The sequence below is a fragment of the Zeus faber genome, assembly GCF_960531495.2.
Source record: "Zeus faber genome assembly, chromosome: 17".
Classification (NCBI taxonomy): Eukaryota; Metazoa; Chordata; class Actinopteri; order Zeiformes; family Zeidae; genus Zeus; species Zeus faber.
The window spans coordinates 14,594,317-14,616,816 of NC_137204.1; the positions used below are offsets into that span (position 1 = coordinate 14,594,317).

General features: G+C 46.9%; 1 protein-coding gene across 3 annotated transcripts in view; it reads left to right on the top strand.

Moving 5' to 3' along the window:
• Nucleotides 1–14,325, top strand: part of LOC307243359 (PH and SEC7 domain-containing protein 2) — a 16,252-nt gene extending 1,927 nt beyond the window's left edge. The window contains exons 1-16 of one of the 3 annotated variants that reach the window (XM_080018145.1): nt 971–1,103; nt 2,331–2,894; nt 4,143–4,215; nt 4,899–5,028; nt 5,187–6,245; nt 9,213–9,293; nt 9,407–9,519; nt 9,613–9,671; nt 9,858–9,947; nt 10,056–10,099; nt 10,251–10,423; nt 10,937–11,007; nt 11,137–11,282; nt 11,399–11,543; nt 12,356–12,502; nt 13,191–14,325. In XM_080018145.1, the coding sequence (XP_079874271.1) occupies nt 2,394–2,894; nt 4,143–4,215; nt 4,899–5,028; nt 5,187–6,245; nt 9,213–9,293; nt 9,407–9,519; nt 9,613–9,671; nt 9,858–9,947; nt 10,056–10,099; nt 10,251–10,423; nt 10,937–11,007; nt 11,137–11,282; nt 11,399–11,543; nt 12,356–12,502; nt 13,191–13,484 (3,126 nt within the window). In that variant the 5' untranslated portion in view covers nt 971–1,103; nt 2,331–2,393 and the 3' untranslated portion in view covers nt 13,485–14,325. Of the gene's footprint in view, nt 1–970; nt 1,104–2,330; nt 2,895–3,725; nt 3,753–4,142; nt 4,216–4,898; nt 5,029–5,186; nt 6,246–9,212; nt 9,294–9,406; nt 9,520–9,612; nt 9,672–9,857; nt 9,948–10,055; nt 10,100–10,250; nt 10,424–10,936; nt 11,008–11,136; nt 11,283–11,398; nt 11,544–12,355; nt 12,503–13,190 lie in introns of those variants that run through there. The other 2 variants (XM_080018144.1, XM_080018146.1) reach the window with 2 other exon arrangements.
• The last annotated feature ends 8,175 nt before the right edge of the window (nt 14,326–22,500 follow it).

Consider the following 22,500-nt stretch of genomic DNA (forward strand, 5'->3'; position numbering starts at 1 on the left):
AGTGTTTATAATCGGCGTTATCTTCCGTAACTGTAAACAGATGATCGTCGCCGACTGACGTTGCGACGCCGGCCGGGGAAACACAGCCTGTACTTGAGAGAACCTTGAGATACCCTGGTCAAAAACGCCGCGAGTGAAAAGCACGCCCGTGTCCAAAATGAACTCCACCTCATTGTGGAATCACGTGTTTATTCTCTCGAATCATCATCTCCTAAGTGTGACTTTGACGTTCGCGCTTAGGCATAGATGACCCCTGAGTCACTCAAATTCTCAGTCTCTGTTTTGAACGGTGATGCAGCTGTGAGTGTCAGCAGCTTGAATATGTTAAATATGTGCCCGGGCGTTGATCTGCTACGTTGACTCTACGACAGTCATTGAGGCTCTTTTTAAGCCCTGAGAGGAACTGAGAAGTGAGCGCCCGCCGTACAGGAAATGTGGTCACGGGCCGGTCCCGGATGTTGGCTGCATGACGTGAATAGAGTTAAACACGAAGAGTGAAAGGTTAAACAGGAAGAGAATCAAATTCATGATGTGTTCTATTGCCTCTCTTTTTTTTCTTTTCATAGCATTCGTCTTTAATTCACTGCACTGTGTTGACCTTTTAAGAGACAAGGGCGAGAACCAAATATAAATTCATTGACATTTTTTTTTGATATTATGTTCCATACTTTAGGGATATCCCTGGTTGAGGTCGACAGTTTTGGGATATATATATTTTTTCAAGTCATCGATCGGATTTTCAAGTACGTTTAGAGAGGCACGATAACCACAAGGTAGAAACAGTTAAACTGTAAGACGTCCCCATAACCCCACCCTCTGATTCTATTTCATGCTCTCTCTCTCTCTCTCTCTCTCTCTCTCTCGCTCTCTCTCTCGCTCTCTCTCTCTGTCTTTCTCTTTTTCCGTATCGCTCTTCCCTTATTATTGCCTGGGTGGCTGTGGTCAGGAAGTAAAAATGTGCTTTTGTACGGTTTTGGTGAAAGTCATTGCGCCGCATGTCAGTAATACTGAGGCAAAAACGGGCGAGTGAATGAGACTTTAAAAAGGGGGATTGTCTTGTTTTTTTTGTTTGTTTTTTAATGTTTTTTTTTTGCATCCAAGTGGTAAGTAAACAAAGCATATTTGTCTTGTCCGTATTTGGAAGTTAAAACGTGTAGCTATAATCCTTTCCTTCACCTCGATGTCATGTCGTCCGATTACGACGCCGCTCGGGCCGTCACACTCGTGGAATTTTTGTTGACAATTAATTGTTATACAAATAACCTGATTAACAATTGAATTGTCTTTTTGTTCAGTTCATGCCTCTATCAGTATGAGCCTATAGTATTTTGATAATACACATCCACCATCCATTCGTGATAGACACATTTATTGACATTCAACATTGAAACGTAACCATTACGATGGACAATAAATTGATGAAATGCACCAACAAGCTCAAATAATAATTGATTATTTATGTGATAATTGTGACATCTCTAACCCTCGCTATTATTTTGAATGCACTACATAGTTAGGATATAAGAACGAATCATCTTTATTGCCAAGTAAGTTTACACATACAATAAATATATCTTGGCGGACTGATGTGGTCTAGTAATCGTAAGATTGCCGGTTCAATTCCCGGCTCCTCCTGGTAGCGTGCTGATGTGTCCTTGAGCAAGACGCTTAACCCCCTAACTGCTCCCCGGGCGCCGATATATGGCAGCCCACTGCTCCCGGATACGTCAGTGACGAGGATGGTAAAATGCAGAGAAATGCATTTCATTGCCTCAGTACTTGTACTCTGTGCAATGACAATTAGTTTAATTTAATCAAAATCTATCAGATATAGTTTTGTAGAAGGGGCTTCCAACTGCCAGCACTGGTCTTAAACCACTATATCACGTAAGAGTTTTTATTTGTGTGTTGTGCTCTCACAATTGCACGAGCAGATTCACGGTGTCGTTTTTTTTGAAGTGGTGGATTTTTGCAAGTTCGAAGAATTTTAGAGGAAACACATTTTTTTTTAGTTCATACTTACTTATACTTACGTACTCGTATTTATACACACTTATACTTACTGTATATAAAGGTAATAACTGTTCAGAATTGTCGTAGGTAGTTATTTTTTTGCCCTAAAATGAGTATTATACAATGGTAAGATATCCCTGAAAATATTATTTTCTTATTAACACAGATCTTTGGTCATATACAGTATGAGGCAGTTTGGAGGGTGTCACACTTCTCAGTATTGTTATGTAACATGGGACTTTATTACGACGTCATTGTAACTTTTTTCAGTCGTATACAGCATTTGAGAGTGACATGGCCCGATATTTTATTCACAGCTCCAGTGTCTGACAGCGCGCCACCTACCATCCTGAGCTAAATACCGACTGAAGGTGACGCCGATGGAGGGCGCAAGCATGTGCTCCTCTCTGGCAGACGACAGCGAAGCAGAACACGAGCGTCCGCCGCAAGAATCGGACACCTCCGACGATCACCCGCATCTTAACGGCCGGCAGGAGACCGATGCCTTGGAGGAGGCGGAGGTCCGGCTTGGCGAAACACACGGCAAAGAACAACGGAACCGCCTCCCCCCCGGAGCGCTGGAGAATCTTGAGGAGGCAGACAACCAGTGGGAGACCATCGTTTGGCCGGTGTACACCATGACCCGCACCACAGCACATCTGTCCTTCGCCACAGTGCAGTGGGACATGCCCGACCCTTCCCTGGACGTGCCTCTTCCCCTGAATGACCACAGCCTGGCCAACGAGCTGGACATGGGTGCGGTTCACGGATCCGAAGACCGGGACATTGAGCTGCACTTGCAGGAGGACACTGAGCAACAAGACGGGGTCAAGGTGCTCGGGCTTCTGAACGCCGAGAGCAAGGGAGAGAGCGTTTCTTGGGTACGTATGTGGGGAAAGACAGGAAGGCAGGTTGTCACGCTCCCCATAGCCGGAATATGTGTCTGTGTTTGTCTGTATGCTTTTAAAATTAAGCAAACTCTAAAGTAAACTTGTTGGCACATCACCCTCTACAGATTGAACACAGGTTAATGTGATTGCTCCATCAGATCGGTCAAATTGGTGCAAAATCTTCTTGGGTTTTTATGGCGGGGAGCATCCTGCGCCGATGCATGACTGTTCTCCTCTTAACTCCTCTTGAGTTAGCACATGGGACCTGTGTGTGTGTGTGTGTGTGTGTGTGTGTGTGTGTGTGTGTGTGTGTGTGTGTGTGTGTGTGTGTGTGTGTGTGTGTGTGTGTGTGTGTGTGTGTGTGTGTGTGTGTGTGTGTGTCTGCGCGTGCATCTATATATATATATATATATAGCCTGTTTCCACCGCAGGAACTTTCCCCAGGGACTAGGAATCTTTGGAGGAACGCAGTGCCTTTCCACCGCAGGGACCAGGGACTAAATTAAGTTCCGGGGACATTATTTTACCACTCATAAAGCCCCTGCTCAGAGTGTAGTACTTTTCAAAAGTGCAGAAGCTTTAGGGCCGGGGCTCGCAGTGCTGAACATTTCTGATTGGTCGAGTACTCACAGCATCTTATTCCAACCACCAAAATCTGCAGTCGCCGACCAACTGTATGATGGTTAGATCGACGACGGAGTCGCATGCAAAAAGGATGTGTAAAAACAGCCGTGGGTTTTTTTCATACGTCAGCGGAATCTTTGCGGGTCTCAAGACGGTGGTGGAAACACAACAACGGGCCGAAGGAACCTTTTTAGTTCCTTGAAAAGAAGATCCTGGGACTAAAAGGTCCGAGTACTTTGGGTGGAAACGCGGCTTATGTGTGCCACTTGCATTCTTTTATGTTAAGTGACATCACTTCTGCGTGTGTGACATCACACAGTAATTTAAATACACCGTGTTCAACCACAGATGACGCTGTCCCCAGGTTCGATTACTGGGGTTTGCTGCTCCTTAAGACGCTGTGTGATACACCATTCTAGTGGCAAGAAGGGGGCTTTCTCTGGACTTTGCACCTCAGCATCTATATTCATACGTGGACGCTATTTTCTATAGCCGTTAAACAGAAGTGGGTGGATCATGCCGGTAATCACATTGGTCAGAGAAGACTCAAGTTGTGTGAGGCAATCACAAATTCTCTCACAAACCATGTTTCTTTACTAATGTTGCAATCTCTAGTCGTCTGACACGGACATGGAGCAGCAGGCACAGGAAGCAGGACATCCAGTGCAAGAATCAGGAGACATTAGTGGTAAGTGCTACTTTCAACCTTCTAGGGGTAGAGCTGGGTTTTGGACATACAAATATTACTACAAATATATCAACAAAAATGCTATTGATTTTGCAAAACATCCTGTAGCATTTAGTACCAAAGGTACTAGTTAGTTAGTTGCTATTTAAGAGTCTGTGAGCCAAAAACAAAACCAAAATGTTGTACAGTAAAAATGAATCCTTTCTGTTAAAACATTTTATTTTAAGATTTTATGTTTATGAGCATTCATTCAGCATATCTGGTAAAATAAATGAAAATTGTTGTAAAATATTTATCATATCCATATATCATATCAATTCAAATCTGTGTTTGTGATATTTATGTTGTATTTAAATGTATTTGTAACTTGTCAGATTCTTAAAGTTGCCCCTTTCCCTAATATTGACTGAAATACAATATTAAATTGACTGCTACATTAACTCATAGCCGAGATGTTCAGCTTTATAATGAACCATCTGTCCTCCAGAATTTCAAAAGGGGCGGCATTTAAGGGAAGAGAAAGTTCTGTGGCTAATTTTGCAGTCTCATTCCCTCCCTGAGGAGGTTCTGGGTCAGACGCAGGGAGCCATGTATTGGAGAGTGGAAGAACAAGAGAAGCGTTTCTTTCCCCTGCTAACTAGACAGCCCATCTTGAAACTGAAATCTCTTGTCTCCGATGTCAGATGATGACAAGATGGGAGAGGTCAGTGAGGAGGAAGCTGAGCGACTTGAGGAGCAGACGGCGACGGGGGTGAACTGTAATGAAGCACGAGAAGATGCAGAGAGCACTTGCATCAGTTGTCCGAGGGATAAGTGAGTATTACGGACTGGATAAGTCACTTTTGCTTTATAGTTAAAAGGAAGTCTGCATGCTTAGTGGAAATAAAATCATTTAAAATTGTGCAGTTCCATTGCGTGTTCTTTTTTTACGCTACATTTCTAACGTTTCTTTTGTTGTCTGCATACTTCAGGGAGACACATGGAGAGCCAATACAAAATGCCATCACAGGACCAACGCAGCAGACAGACCAACTGATTCATTTAGAACATTCAGAGCATTCAAATATAATGGGGCCTTTAGAAACTGGTCGGCCTGAATGTGGAGGAGCTCTGACGGAGCAGCTACACGCAGAGCACGCAAATCAGACCGTGGAAACGACAATTTTCAAAGATGTAGACCAGGAGTTGTGTCGAAGCCAGTCAGGGCCCTCCCAAAAGCAAGAAAAGCACGGCGAAGAGACAGAAAGCGCACAGGGAACGGCGGACTCTCAGGAGACTGCTCCGGAGAAGAGTGACCATAAGCCCACAGAACCTTCTGGGCAAACTGGAGCTTCAGAAAAGACAACCCCCCGAATGCAGCCACACTCCGAGTCAAAGCAACTACAAAACAGTGAGCGGTTATCTCAGCCTGCGCCTTTGAACCAGAACCAGCAAACCCATGAAGACTCCAGACTCCAGTCAGCAGAGCCACAGCAAGCGGAGAAGCCTTCACGGTCGAACGGGACGGGACAGTTGAAACAGCCCAAAGAGGCTGACCAGACAGTGCCGCCAGAGCTCACCGTACCTGTTGAAACCTCAGAACGAGCGGAGCGCATGGAAATGACGGAGCAGCCGCAGCAGATGGTGCAGTCAGAGCAGCCTGATTCGTCCTTGCAAATGACCAGCGTTGCCTTAGATCCCCTGGCGTGTTCAGGGACGGTAGCAGTACTGGACATTTTAGATCGCTGCAAAACGGCACCGCAGCCGTTTGCTGAGGCCGAAGTGTCAGAGTGCAGAGCGGTGGCCGAGAAAAGTGACCCTGGAGAGGGCCCGGCTGGCGGGGCGCACCGGGCGGATCAGGCAGCGCGTGACGGGGATGCGTCCTCGTGCAGTGTGGTAGAAAACGGAGAACAGTCAGATCCTCCTCATGCAGCGGAGGTGTGTATGAACGGAGGAAGGGTGAACCGAGAGAAGGCCCAACGCTTGGCTGAACGCCTCTACCGGCTGGAGGATATCCACCGCATCGATGTGGTCAAACACTTAGACAAAGAGTAAGCAGAACCTGTAACCTTTTGTGTGAAGGTGTCAAACTGTAGGACTGTAGAGCACGACATTACCCCAAAAGCTGCCCTCCATATTAGACTATGCTTCACATATGAATGTGGTGGGTCGGCCGCGGAGGGGAACCGAATGGGCAAGGCAACAGTCTGAGGGGCTTAAACAGTGCCAGCTGGTGTGTATAGTTATTCACAAAGCAAAGGCTCACGGGCCAAACTTAGAACATAAAATATAAACAGTCCGCCCTCTGGTCTCTCTCTCGCTCTCTCTGCCGAGGTCGCGATTGTGCGTCTCAGGCTCCCGCACCTCCTGCCTCACTGACAAGACAAACAGACATTAAAGAAAACTTCCTGTCCCGACTAAAGCTCATCAGCGCCGCGGCAGGTTTATCGAGCTGGGTTCAGACCATGCCTCACCTTAGTTGTACCCCAGATACAATACCTCCCTCCACCGCACAGCACACTTCTTGGGGTTGGCGGGTGAGCCCTGCCTTAGCTGGGGCACCGAACCACCCGAATGGAAGTGTGTGAAAGTGCTACAACCCAAACGGAGTGGAGAACGCTGGCTTTTCCTTTGGTTAAATCCAGTTTTATGGGCTTATCCACTAGCACGGTGGGGCTGGACCAGTCATGCGTGGACTCCTCTATTACCCCCAATCCAGCATGGCCTCTAATTCCGCCTGCACAACTTTGCGTTTATGTTCCGGCAAGCCATACGGCTGGATGATGGATCTGAGGCCTAGCCAGTGCGAGAAAAACATCAGAGAAGCGACGCTGATGCGCGGCCACATCCGCGCACTTGGACGGAGAGAGGTGGACTCTAAACAGGGCTGCGGTATGGTTGGCCTTTTTTGGAACACCCAGCCCCAACTCATCCCTCTCAATTACTGCTGTGGATGCCCCCTCACTCCCCCAGACCGCGTTCTGGTGATGGTAAACGCTGGTCCGAATTGAGCGGACACCCAGTAATTTGTAAAGTTCCAGAAGTGTACGTGACATAAAGGTACTGGTCAGGATTTATTTTGGAACTCCGACCCGGGAGATGACCTGAAACAGCGCCTGCGCTACATTTTTGGCGGTAATACTGCACAGGGGCACTGCTTCGGGATATCTGCTTGCGTAGTCCACTAGAATCAACACAAAACGATAACTTGGCTCTGTGGTCTAACAGCCTGATGAAGTCCCTCCCAAGTCTTTCGAATGGGGCCTCGACTAGGGGAAGGGACCATAATGGCGATCTAGACGTCACCAGAGGATTGGCCAACTGGCACTCAGGACACACGGCACACCACTTGCCTATGTCTGCCCAAATGGTCGGCCAATAAAACCAGGCCATTATCCGCTGGAGTGTTTTATCGTGTCCGGGTGACCGGCCATCGTTTAAAGGTGAGTCGCCTAGAAAAGCAATTCCCTGCGGTATCTTTGGAATCAGCAAACATCAAAAAATAAATGAAGTGAAAAATACGGGTGAGTGAGCGCGGCGTCTGGGCGCATCTATGTGCCATCGATTGTACCTGCCTGCTCAAAAGCCATGCGTTGAGTATCGTCTTGCGACTGCGCTAGTGTAAGATCATCAACAGGAAAACTGCTTCCCTCAATAATGCATTGAACCCTGGCCAATTTGTTCCCAAAATCAGTGAACCAGGCATTGCTGGATTATCGTCTGCGAACTGCCGGAACTCAGCAAAGCCCGATGTTTACCGCCTTGTAGCCTTAACGGTTTGTGGTAGGCCCTTTCCCGACCAGGGGAGGGGTCTGGCTGGCCAGCGTTCTGGAGGACCTTGGCCGACTTCCATGAGGGGGCAGCCCCTGCGCTTGTGTCTGGGCTGTGTCTGCGCTAGAGGTCCTTGAGGAGTTGTTCCATCATGATGAGCTCATCTGTGGTATGGACCTCTGGACGAATCCACCACCGGGCTGCGTCCTGTAGCTGTTGGGTGTAGGTGAATGGGCAGCCTGTGGTGGTGTAGTCCATTCCGCGGAACCGTAATCCAGCCTCGTAATCCAGGCGGTCCGCGGGAGGAGGACATGGACGGCTAGCTCTCCCATCAGGAGGGTGAGCAGCCACAGAGCCTGTTTGGGCCCACCCCAGCCCGCTGCAGCAGCCAGGGGATCATGGTGGCAAGGAACGCCTCCGCGTCATCATCCTCCGTCATCTTCTGCAGGCTGGCCGTAGTGGGGGAAGCGGCCGGGCGTCCTTCGCCCAGGGGTTGTGCGCGCTCCCGCACATCTTGACCTGGGCAGGAGCCGCAAGTATCTCCTCCATTGGAGAGTGTGCCATTATGTCCTTGTTGCCCACGGAGGGGAACAGAATGGGCAGGGCAACAGTCCAAGGCAGAAACAGCGCCTGCTGGCGTGTATATTTATTCACAAAGCAAAGGCCAAACCTAGAATATAAAATATAAACAGACAAACACACATTAAACTTCCTGCCCGAGTCAAGCCAAGCAGCGGCGCTGGGGTGCTGATTGCCCTCTCTCAAAGCAGGTGTGCCGCTGTGGGGAGAAGTCTGTGCCGGCGTTGGCAGACCCCGGCCTCACACGCCCCTTGCTCTTCCACAATGAACTTAAAGTATACGCTTACGAGGACACCCTTTTCAACTTTCACACAATAGAAATGTATCGCTAATATGATCATTGTGTGTCGTTTCGGGGCACGAAACGGGTTCAAACCCCGGCCGTCCTAGGTCCTTTTTGTGTGGATTTTGTATGTTCTCCCCGTGTTTGTGTGGGTGCTCTGGTTTCCTCCCAACATCAAAAGACATGTATATTGTTTGGGGGTTTATACTCCTGTCGGTGCCCCTGACCAAGGCACCAGCCAGAGCTGGAGTTGGTCCTTGGGCGCCTCATTGCGGCTACCCACTGCTCATGGGTAGAGTTTAGGATGGGTCAAATATTGAGAATTTATTTTGTTGTACTTGTACAATGACAATAAAGATATTCTTTTCTATTCTATTCTAAATAGCAATGACTTCAGTAGGGCGGTGGGAGAAGAGTTCCTCCAGTTCTTTGACTTCACCGATCAAACTCTGGACAACGCTCTGAGGTGAGAAGCCGATCGCTCGCTTTGTCCTTCACGTTGTGTCATCGTTTCTTTGGGCGGGTGCTCGATAAGCCTCCCATTTCTCCTTTTTCCTCTCTCTCACTCGCCTCTGCCAGGTCTTTCCTGCAAGAGGTGGTGCTGATAGGGGAGACCCAGGAGAGGGAGCGCGTGCTGCAGCACTTCTCCTGCCGCTTCCACCAGTGCAACCCCGACTCGTTCTCCTCCTCGGGTGAGCGACGAGTGATAGGAAGGAGGAAAGCTTTCTGTGTTAACGTTGTCAAACAAGCGGTCAGATGTGACAGCTGCATCTGTTTACCTTTAGGGGCAGTGCTAACCCTCACATGTGCTTTGATGCTTCTCAACACTGACTTGCATGGACAGGTAGGCTTTGAAACATTAAAAAAAAACAAAAAACTAACAATATTCCAAGGCTACTTAATTCCTCTCCATAATTCTTCAAGGCTTATCTATTCCAATGTGACCCCACTGCTACTTCTATATCCTAAGTCTGCATTAGCCCAAAGCTGTGTGACCTGTCCACCATTAAGTTATGGTTTGGGTTTACAGAATGTTGAAAAAGCCATGTCCACCTCTACCTTTGTGTCAAACCTGGATGGAATGAATGAAGGACAGAGCTTCAACAAGGACATGATAAAAGTAAAATCCTCAATACTTATAGTTTCAGGAAGTTTTTTTATATATATTTTTTTAGATATGATCAGAAGTGAATCCATGTTTCCACGATTTGCATCCTCTATCTTTCAGACTTTCTATAACTCCATCAAGAGCGAACCTCTGAAATGGGCCATGTAAGTATGACCATTCAACCTCCCAAGAAATCCTTTCACGCGTTGCCTTCGATTTAGATTTGATTCCTCACTGGTTTCCCCCTTTTTGTGATTTGTCATCAGTCATATCTCATAATTGTCACCCTCTCTATCCCACCTGTGACTCGTGAAGAGATGAGAAGGAACTGAACAGCTCCATGCTGCCGGAGGAAGACGGCAGAGAAGACATGCGGCTTCGCTCCAAGAGCAACCCTTTCCAAGACCTGCCGCACGACAAGAACGCCAAAGTGTTTAAGCAGGGCTTCCTCCAGCGCAAGGCCCATGCTGATATCGACGGCAAACGCAGTAAGTGAGACTCCTTCCAGGCCGTCCTGGAAGCCGACTCCTTCCAGGACTCGGCTTCTGTCAGCTTGATATGTGCATAAAAAAAAAATATATATAATTGATAGATTGGTTAATAAATAGCCATAGCCCTTAGTCTGTGTCTTTTTGTTTATTTATTGTTTCAATGACAGAATGCCAAGATGCATGATAGTAATAGATTGCTAAAATGGGTTTGGGGTCGCAGAACACAATCGATTTGAATAATGTTATTTTTCCACTTTGTGTTGGCGGCCATTAAGCGGTTCTTTGTTTCGGGACCCCTTAGTTTTAAAAGGACCTCAACCTTTGCTGTTAGTAGTCGTCAGTAGCCATTTTCCGACTGTGAAATATCACCCTCTCCAGCGTAATCTTCCAAATTGTGTTCAGAGAGCGTTAACACGCCGTTAAACTGAAGGCCCAAAAAGTGAGGAGAATATAGGTAACAGGATGTTTGTCTTTGGAACGCTATCATATAACCCATCGTTGTGTTGTCAGCACCGTGGGGCAAGAGGAGCTGGAAGACCTTCTTTGGCGTTCTGAGAGGAATGGTCCTGTACTTACAGAAGGTTCGTAGCTTGTCTCGAGGGGGTTTTCTCGCCAAATCCAGCATAATTTCCCATCATGTCTCATCGCTAATACTCAAAGTGCAGATATACATGTTCGAGCCAATGTTGCGTGTGTGTTTTGTACGCCAGGACGACTTCAGGAAGGAGAACCACGGTGCAGAGGAAGTGGTGAGCGTGCACCATTCCCTGGCTGAGCAGGCTGCTGACTACACCAAGAAACCCCACGTCTTCCGGTTGCACACTGCGGACTGGAGAGTCTTCCTTTTTCAGGCCTCGTGAGTCATCGCCGGCACGGCGGAGCGCAATTTCCGTCCCAGCCCGAACCGCAGAACAATAACCTTTGTCTCTCTTGTCTTTTCTTCTCTCGCTTAACTCCTCTTCGCAAAACAAGGTCCAAGGCCGAGATGAGTTCCTGGATCAACCGTATCAATCTGGTGTCGGCCCTTCACTCCTCCCTCCCTTTCCCCGCCGCCGTCGGCTCCCAGCGGAGGTTCAGTCGACCCATTTTGCCATCCTCGCAGTCGGCTCAGACCCTGGTCAGCGCCTCCTCTCTCTCCCGCTCTTGAACAGACGCTTACTGTTTGCTGACTTGCTCGAGTCGGGGCCTTAAAAGTCTGTTGATGGTCTTGAATGTAGTTGTATTTATGGGGTCTTCATTTGATTCGTCTGATTTCATTCATATATATATTTGTCAAAACGACTTCCTCATCAGTCCACATTTCTGATGTAATACAGAACATCCCTCAGTCTTCCGCTGAACCAAATACTCGACTTCCTACATACTTGCTCCACTTACCTAGATGAACCCAGACACCTTGTTATATTTAAGGTAAGATAAGATAAACCTTTATTAGTCCCACACCGGGGAAATTTGCATAGTTACAGCAGCAGAAAGTGACAGCAGAAAATAGAGAGCATATCAGGGTAAGCACTATAAACAATATAAAATATATAAAGAAATACCCCACCATAAATAGAAATCGGAGTACTGAGCGTATTGCACATAATCCGACACATTGCACATCAGGGATTGTACTTTGATCTTTTTTTGATAAAAAAAAAAAATTGCACTTGGATTGTGTGTGTGTGTGTGTGTGTGTGTGTGTGCGTGTGTGTGTGTGTGTGTGTGTGCGCGCACTAAATATTTAATTTCATTTTTAATTTCAATTTATGTCAACCTCTGCTCCTATAACACCAGTGTGATCTTATCTTATCTTGTTTGTTTGGCAGATGACATTATGGGTGTGTTTGTCATGCATCTCCAGAATACCTAATATGCATTTATCATCATCTGTATTGATAACAGTGTGTGGACCCTGAGTCACCCCGGCTTCCTCTGTTCCTCCAGGACCATCAGCTGCAGTCCCATGCGGGCATGCTGGAGTCCTTCCAGACGGACCTGACCTACCTGCAGCAGAGCCAGGCCGAGGGGCGCAAGATGAAGGCCAAGGAGCTGGAGGAGCATCGCCTCCGAGAGGAGTACCTGCTGCACGAGGTAAGCGGAGCTTTTCAATCGTCGCACGAGAGAGAAATGAAACGCAAATTTACAGTTGCGCACAGTTGTATTTCATCAGAAAATTTTCTACCATTTAATAAAAATAAAAATAAAAATTTAAATAAAAATAAAAAGTTCTACCATACAGGGGTGACACCTCCATGGTTGTACCGAATTCGCTGAGATCCAAGTGTAAACACACCCATTCATTATTTTTGCATTAACAGCATTACATGAATGGCCGTTCAGGCATTTGCAGAGCCGGGATGGGTGTGAAACTCAAGGTTGAAGTACTAGTACAAACAATTAGTCAAATGTATAACACTGTGCATGTCACATCACTAGCCCATGCCATGACATGCCAAGAACCATTCAGCAACCCGAGCCGTTATCCAGAGATGTTCAGCATTCTACCTCTTCTCATTTTCTAATGTTTAGAGCTTAAAATAAATCCTAATGATTAGTATCAGTCAGGATACACACACGGTACCAGATAGCGTTGGCTGCACATTCTAACTGACCAGTGGTGTTGCTGGCCCGGTGCTGTCACAACTCTCGACCGCTGTACCGATAACCACGGCGACGTCTCCACTGAGCATGCCCAGGCCTGCACTGTGTGGATGTATGTACGTGTTTCTTTACGTTACGGCCTTTTTTAAAAGGTTTCTCTCTGATTCAAACCACACAGAAGTACCGCTATGAGGCCTACATCACGGTGCTGGAGGTGTGGAGGAACTCGAACAAAACGGACAGCGCCACGCTGGGATACTCCGAACTCGCGGCTTTTGACAGAGCCATGCTCAGAAGCTCGTTGGAGGATATAAAAGAGGAGGATGAAGGGGGAGCCCTTAAAAAGTCCGTCTCCAGCCCCTCCCTGGAGCTGGAGATGGTGCCCCCGCCTGTGGTGAAGGTCAGACGCAACATCTCCGAAAGACGAACTTACCGCAGGAACATCATCCCCCGACGGAGCAGGGACCTCTGAGCTGATCCCAGGAGGAACAGTCATAACTTTGGATGGAGTAGAACTTCCATTAGGATTAGTAATTAGAGATTGTTGTTTTTGCTGCAAAGCAGTTTGGGTACTGTAGTGTTTAGCGGTTTAGTTCTGCAGCTTGTTAGAAAGGAAAAGAGAGGACTTAAGGAAACGTTGAGAGGGGAACAGGGTCCATCGACCCCCGGCTGTTACTCTGCCTCAGAAAAAGGTACTTTTGTTTTTATTGTTATTAATTTTTCTTGGTTTGCACTTTTACAAATAAGAACCTCAAAGACTCCTACCTTTAAACTGTCAGAAACAATATTGTTTCCTTTGTTAAGTTACTCGAAACCCAAATGTGGACATGTGGTTTTTGTTGCGTTTACCTGGTTCCATTATTATATTCCATAGCTTCTGTTTTGCAAAATGTGAGCGGTTAGACAAGAGTGATGCCTGTTCAATGTACAGCCACCAGAGTGCGCTGTGCTACACGACATCTCTTTAAATGAAGGTAAGGTACAAGATGCGCTTTCAAAGCCATTTACTTTCAGGCTGTTACGTTTAAGATGACTTTCAATTGCACTGTTAATTTGAGAAGAGTTTATATATATTTTTTTATATTGTTTTTCTTTGAGCATCTGTGATATACTTGTTACCGTTACAACTGTATACAACATATGAAGGTTTCATTTCTTAAGTCCCTCATGTCCATTTAAGAAAAAAATAAATGCATAAATGAATACGCTTATGCTATCTTTATTGTTCGAAATAGAAGATTTAGCCTTTGAGAGATCTGACACAATTTTTAAATGTTGGATTGAACAACTACCACATAATATAAAACTATTGTGGCAGTATATTTGTTTTTGAATGTACATTGTTTTTAAATGCTGCAAAGATGACATTACTTTCTCCTCTTCACCCTACATTTATTAGGCCATCACCTCTGATGTGGGATCTGTACAGAGACTTCATCCTTAATTTGTATTCAAGTGTAGCTGTAAGATGAAAAGCTGTGTGTGTGTGTGTGTGTGTGTGTGTGTGTGTGTGTGTGTGTGTGTGTGTGTGTGTGTGTGTGTGTGTGTGTGTGTGTGTGTGTGTGTGTGTGTGTGTGTGTGTCACAAAGAGAGAGAGATCTCCCTGGCACAGGCCCCATTTTGTTCTCTTTCAGCCTGACATGATGAGCAGTGGTCAGCCTGGGGAGGCTGACAATAAGAATAGGATGTCTCCACCCCCACCCCACCCCACCAAACACACACACGCACACACGCACACAAACACACACACATTCCACCTTAATGTCCCCATCCTGCATTACACACAGGAATGTGATGTGACAATAGGAAGCGCAATGCGGGGCATTGATAATCCAGATGGGGTCAAACCGTCGCATCCGACTCCTGTGTGTCTGAACAAACGTATAATCCTTCCGACTTCGAGAAATCTACAGTTTGTTTGAGGCAGGGTGCACCAATGGGTAAAAAAAAAAATTAAAATAAAAAAATAAAAACGTGAAATGGTTTTAAAAAAAAAAACAAAAAAACCTGACGGCCGAGCAATTGCTCCGCGGTGATAGAAAGGGTAATGCGATAACGCTTATTTTGTCGCGTTGTGAATGGAAGCAGTTTCCATTCACTGGACGGAGGAACAACAGCTCATTAAGATAAAGTCAGATTATCTAGATTTGGGTGACGGATGGCCTTTATGAGTGACGGGGGCCTCGGGGCTGCTACCGCGGCCCGGGCGGGACGGCACGTTGAACTGAAAGGAGACACCATCTGAGCTCGCCTAAAATGTTCCCTAGCTCCCCGACTGGATGTTAATGTTATGAGGTGGCAATCATCGCAAAGTGCTCTGGCGGAAACTGAAACGGCAGGATTTGTTTTTTGTTTTTGTTACGGGCAAAGTGGAATATTTAGTTCACGCACATTATTTTGTATTTGAAACCCTCCCCGTGGCCATTTGGAGAGCTTTTGACCAAAAGGCCTCCTCACGCGGCCGTCGGACCATGACATTAGTGGTGATGGCCTTGTTTTAGAGAGGCGTACCTCTGCTCCACTCAACAATGAGTGTCCAGAGCGGTAGGGGACGCACGGGGAGGGGGGTTCAGAGGGCATCCGTGGCGAGAAATTGTCCTGTTTCTTTTTGGTGGGGAGGGGGGGGGGGGGGTTCGTTTTGTGTCCCCTCCTTGCCACACCACTTCAGGCGCTTGAGAGCTTTGTTGCTTCCCAGTCAGGCCTGGCTGGGTAATTAAAAAGGCAGGAGCCCAAGTGGCGTTCATTAGGGGCTTGTCCGGCGTGCTGTCTGTTTTTCGCTCGGGCTTGGCCCGGGACGCCCGGCCTCCAAGCCGGACCCCCGGCCGCACGGAGCCCTTCCTGTCTGGCCCCTCCCTCTCCTTCTGTCCGCCGCACGTGCACGCAAAGCATTTCCTCGGCTCTCCACCATCAAGCTAATAAGGACCCTCAGAAACATCCTACACGGAAACCGTGTGTGTGTGTGTGTGTGTGTGTGTGTGTGTGTGTGTGTGTGTGTGCACGCGCCTGCACCTGTGTTCTCCGCCTGTCCCTCTGTCCTCAGTGTCCCGCCAGACACACATTCTCCATCTGCCGCCGACGCCTCGCACGCTCTACTTGTTACTTTTTATCTCCTCTCCTCGCCAGCCCCTTTTATTTCTCCTTTTCTCTTTGCCATCAGCCTTTCAAATGCCCACTGCTTCACTCCCCCCCCCCCCCTTCCTTCCCTCTCTCTCTCTCTCTCTCTTGTCTTCACTCTTGACTGCTGGTGTTCAGCGTTTCAGCTTTTTGAGTCCGGGGTCCTTGAAAGCCCCCCGGCCCGCGATCTTTTAAGGAGTTTACTCGTCCACTCAGACCCTGTTTTGCCCTTTTTTTTTGTTCTTTTTCTTTCTTTTTTCACAACAACCTTTAATCTCCTCGCCCCCCCCACTCTTTTTGTGTGCGTGTGTGTGTGTGTGTGGGTGTGTGGTTGTTTTTTTTTGTCTCCACTTGTACTAGAGAGCGTCTCCAGTAGACTTCCCAACGCTTCAGTTGGCACCCCGGGAGCGCCGCAGAATCTAGGAACGAGGCCGACCTTTCCTTGACTTTTATCCTGGTTTTTTTTACCCTTTTCGATAAATGTATTCCTTTGCACCCTTGAAAAATGTGTTCTTAAAGTACCACATTTGATCCGCTGTATCTCCACAGAGAGACCTATCCACTGAACTTTAGCGACCTCAGGAATTCTTTGTAGAAAGTCCTGTTATACCTTGTTTGTTGATACACCGATCAGCCACAACATTAAAACCACTGACAGGTGAAGCGAATAACATTGATCATCTCGTTCCAATGGCACCTGTCAAGGGGTGGGATATATTAGGCAGCAAGTCAACAGTCAGTTGTTGAAGTTGATGTGTTGTTAGCAGGAAAAATGGACAAGCGTAAGGACCTGAGCCACTTTGACAAGGGCCAAATTGTGATGGCTAGACGACTGGGTCAGAGCATCTCCAAAACGCCAGGTCTTGTGGGGTGTTCCTGGTATGCAGTGGCTAGTACCTACCAAAAGTGGTCCAAGGAAGGACAACCCGTGAACCGGCGACAGGGTCATGGCCGCCCATGGGCTCATTGATGCGCGTGGGGAGCAAAGTCTAGCCCGTCTTGTCCGATCCCACAGAAGAGCTACTGCAGCACAAATTGGTGAAAAGGTTCGTGCTGCTACGATAGAAAAGTGTCAGAACACACAGTGCATCACAGCTTGCTGCGTATGGATTGCATAAGCCACAGAGTGTCCATGCTGACCCCTGTCCACCACTAAAAGCACCTACAATTGGCAGGTGAGCGTCAGAACTGGACCATGGAGCGATGGAAGAAGGTGGCCTGGTCTGATGAATCACGTTTTCTACATCATGTCGGGTAGCGTGTGGTCATTTATCTGGGGAAGAGATGGCACCAGGATGCACTATGGGAAGAAGCCGGTGGAGACTGTGATGCTCTGGGCAATGTTCTGCTGGGAAACCTTGGGTCCTGGCGTTCATGTGGATGTTACTTTGACTTCCAACGTAAACAGACCTGTTCACACCTTCATGGCAACGGTATTCCCTGATGGCAGTGGCTTCTTTCAGCAGGATAATGCGTCCTACCACACTGCAACAATTGTTCAGGGATGGTTTGAGCATGATAAAGAGTTCAAGGTGGTGACTTGGCCTACCAAAGTTCCCCAGTTCTCAATTTGATTGAGCGTCTATGGGATGTGCTGGAACAAAAAGCCCGATCCACGGGGGTCCCGCCTCGCAACTTCCAGGACTTAAAGGATCTGCTGCTAACGTCTTGGTGCCGATACCACAGGACACCTTCAGAGGTCTTATGGAGTCCATGCCTCCACAGGTCAGAGCTGTTTTGGTGGCACGAGGGGGAGCTACACAATAATAGAGGTGGTTTTAATGTTTAATGTGCCTGTTTATAAAGATCATATATATATTACATACACACACACACACACACACACACACACACACAAACACACCAGTCAAAGCTTTTTAATTTAATTTCCACACAATCACTAGAGTTTTTAAGACGTACATGGCATGACAGTCAGAAGCTACTGGAAGAAAAAGTGCATTGAAGCGAGTCGATGAGTAGCAAACTAGAGGGAAGGTACGGAGGGATTAGGAAGGAATGCTTTTTTTTTGATGGAGCTCTTCATTATCTGTGTGTGTGTGTGTGTGTGTGTGTGTGTGTGTGTGTGTGTGTGTGTGTACGTTTACTTCTCAAAAATCAATTTGCTTTCAATTGTATTTGTACAACGCTGTTCATACGTCTCTTGTCTGCTAGGGAATGAAAAAAAACAAACAGAAAAGAGAAGTGGAGCTTTGTCGTTTTTGGACCACATGACTTATAATAGGGTTTGTGTTGTGCGATTTGTAACATGACGTGTGTTTTCAGATTCTCACTGTGTCAGATTGTCATTTTCCAGCGTCGCCGTAACTCGGGGCTTCGTGCGTCATCCGAAGGCGAGGTCTAAAATGGATGAACCGGCGCTCTCAACCCCTCTGACCCCCGGCCAAGTGGAGTGACCGTATTTGACGTGAAAAGATATCTTTAGTCCCTCCATCTTTCTCCATTTCTCTCCCCCAACTAGATATGAAAAGGCCTAGTTGAACGTCGATCGTCTATTGAGCCGGGTCGCGTCCGTCCCGTCCCGCCGCTCCGTTCCGTCCCCGCGATCGCCCTCATTAGCGCCTGCCGCTTCCAGTCCGGCCGGACGTCACCTCCGGACGTTTTGATTTTCCGTGCCCAGCCGACCCGCTCCCGACGTGAATAAACCTTTCGATTCGGTGGCTCTCCCTCCGTGGCCTTTTATTTATTTATTTTTTACAAACGCGGGCTTTTGTGCCGAGGGAGATCCTACTTCGGAAGGAGTTAAGGTAAAGTGCCTTGCCCGAGGGCGTTTCAACGCATGACCTAACTCTGCTCTCTCTCTCGCTCTCTCTCTCGCTCTCTCTCTCGCTCTCTCTCTCTCTCTTGCGCCTCCGCTCCGCGCTCCTGGGCCACCGAGCGTGGCTTCGTGAGACGTAGGCAAACATAATGACACCGGACCACACTTTGAAAGCTTGGGACGCGGGGGGCGGCGGGGGGGCGGTCAGAGAAAGAATGTTTGTCCCGAAACGTCTTTCATCTTATCTTTGAGATCTTCAACTTAAAAAAAGCTTTCGAGCCGCCTACGCCCGTTGAGAAACCCCTGCTTCTTTTCGGACCCCGTCCGAGCGACGACAATAGGAATCGACGCGAAAGGAGGCCCGCTCGTACGTTCCGTTTACCGGGCGCGTATCTCTTAGCCGTTCTGTTTTGGGTCGCTCGATGTAAAATCGACTGTATTGTCGGGAGGTTTTATTGGACCATGAGTCACCTATTTGTCAGATTGTGTCACCTTCTGTTGGAAGGGGGCCTGGAGAGGTCAAACCTCTCCCACAGGGCAGTACCTGATACCCAGGAGATTTTATCCAGATGGGTGTATATGTGTGTGTGTGTGTGTGTGTGTGTGTGTGTGTGTGTGTGTGTGTGTGTGTGTGTGTGTGTGTGTGTGTGTGTGTGAGTGTGTGTGTGTGTGCGGAAACTATGTGCTTTGAAAGGTGCGTTTCTCTTGATGTTTCCTTTTCAATAGCAGCTTCCTGCCTTCGGGGCCCGTGTTGTTTAATGGCCCTCCCTAACACAGGGCACCTGTGTTCCCCCTCCTGCGCCGACACAGGAGCGCTCTCTGTTTGACCACTCGGCCTCTGTTTGACTGGCACATTTGTTTTCGGCCCATTATGGCCGAGGGTGGGCCGATGAGATAGCCTGGGATCTCTGGAAACGCGCGGACGACCTTTAAGAGCCCACGGCCGAATATCCGACGCGGTTTCCGAACCCGTGCAGAAGAAGGAGAAGAAGAAGACCCCCCGAAAACCAGGCCTTCCACGTGGGACCGATGGGGGAAGCCAGTAAGGGACATGGACACCATTGTTTGATATCACTGTGAAAATGGCCGTTCCGAGGGGACTCCAGAGTGTTCTTTCACACTAAGCGAGGAGCCCCAAAAAAGGAGGTGGCGGCGGTGGGGGGCAAACACAGGGCAGCGACCAAAAAGGGTTCCGAATAACCACCGCTGCTTCCTCCAAATCAATTAATGAACAAGGTGCTGTGTTCACACACCCTATCTGGGTGAGTGCTTCCCTTCTGTTTCTTCAGCCTTATAAGACTGCCATTCAGCGTTTAAAATTACCGCATTCTGAGCCTCATTTGGAAAGACAAATACTGTCAGCCCGTACAATACTTATTTGCCGGTCCGAGTTAGTTGGCCGGTGTCCCGGGCCCCGCAGATAAGTGGAGGACTTTCCAGATGACTGGCGCAGGACAACCCCCCGACCCACCATTCCACTGATTGCCACACACTCTCTACTGCTGTTTTGGCAGCAATTCCTCCGGGGGCCCCCGTCCTGTCTCATAGTTTGTCCCCATAATAGTGATGGTACATAACCCGCAGGCCCCCCCACAAACACACGCACACACACACTTCTAAGAGCACACATCCATCTTCTTGCCGCACAGCGACACAGTCAAACGTCCTCCTCCCGTATGCTCCGTCGGCACACCGCGCCCTCGCACGGCGTCCGGTCAAGATGCGTGAGGGTCCGTGTGTGGATGCGCGGCCACCCGGCGCCATTGTCACGACGCGTTTATGTGCGAGTCGGACGCACTGACTCTAATTCCTGTTTGCCGCTCTCCCCGTCCCGCTGGCTTTGTCTCCCTCAGCTGTTCCGGCCGGGTGCCTGTATTGTGCTTTCGGGCTCATTACTAGAAGCACTGTGGCCCAGAACCTCGGTGCTTAATAGGCCCACGGTTGCCCAGAGAAAGGCAAGTGGGTTTGGCTTGAGGAACACAGAGGACGGGAAAGAAAAAGATGCAGCCAGTTAGAGAGAGAGAGAGCGAGAGAGTGAGAGAGAGAGAGAGAGAGAGAGAATAAAGAAAATGCAATGAAATATTTGGTAGGAGTGTAATAGTTTTTTCCCCCCTCTCCAACTGGCAGTGGGTTGTTAATGTTTAACAGTTGCCTTTATTTCCTGGTCCGGCCCTCAGACTCCCTCGACAGCGGTGTGAAAATTAAGAATTTGATGCTTAAAGGGGATCGCGTCATACTGTCTCAGTTATAAACCAAAATCCTTTCTACTCTGTAAATCTGCCTCTGTAGAAATACACACAGTGTTATAAATGTTGACACAACACAATGCATGTGCGTTTTCATGCATGCCTGAGCTGAGGAGCGTAAAAAAACCATTGTCCAGTCAGTGGATGGATCATCTGGACTGAGCAACACTATAAGATAAAAATCTATCTGTCTATCCATCCATCTATCTATCTATAGATCTTTATATATATATATATATATATTTATATAAACAAAGTATATCTTTATAAATCTCTCTCTCTCTCTCTCTCTCTCTCTCTCTCTCTCTCTCTCTCTCTCTCTCTATATGTGTGTGTGTGTGTGTGTGTATATATATATTATCTTATATGTATATATCTGTGTGTGTGTATATGCGTATATATATACTGTGTGTGTGTGTGTGTGTGTGTATATATATATATATATATATATATATATATATATATATATATATGTATGTGTGTGTGTGTGTGTGTGTGTGTATATATATATATTATCTTATATATATATATATATATGTGTGTGTGTGTGTGTGTATATATACTGTATGTGTATATATAAAAGTAAGTATATAATATTTACTGATACTTTGGTGGAGTAGGTTTATTGTATTTAGCTGTGGTTACCACCTCTCCTCCTACAAAGTCCTATCCATCATCTGGGACGGCTGTTTTGGGTTCAGGTGGGCCCCAGCACCGCCGAACCATGGCCTCGTTAATGTGGTATAATAATGAGCCTGCAAAATGGGACCCAAATCATTGCAAATAAAACTACATGATGCAGAAAATAAAAAGAAATTAAACAGATGCATCTTTTCAGGATCATTGCTTTCATCCTGCTAAATCGCTGATTTGCAAAAAATATGCAACATTTCAGGTTTTTGCAGAACAGCAGATAAGGACAACAAATAATACACTAATAACAATAATAATAATAGTAATTATAATCATAATAATAATGGCATATATGCATATCGACATTTGCTGAATTTGTATTTATTTAATGTAATCAAAAGAAGGGCGACTGGAATGACAACTCAGAAGACTCACTCCTTTTAATATTTATATTAGAAATCCCCTTCAACTGAAGTTCATGTGAAGTTTAACACCAGGTTCATATTGATTATCTTTCTTTAATTATTAGATTTGTTATTTATAAAATAAATCAATTTATATATGCAGTAGCTGTTAACACTAAATAATATATAATAAAATAAATAAAATCATATATGATAATAAAATTATATATATATAAAATTGTGGCCATAAAATATTCACAAGGAAATCATCAGCAACTTTGTCATGCTTTATTTAAAATAATTCTTTAGAAATTC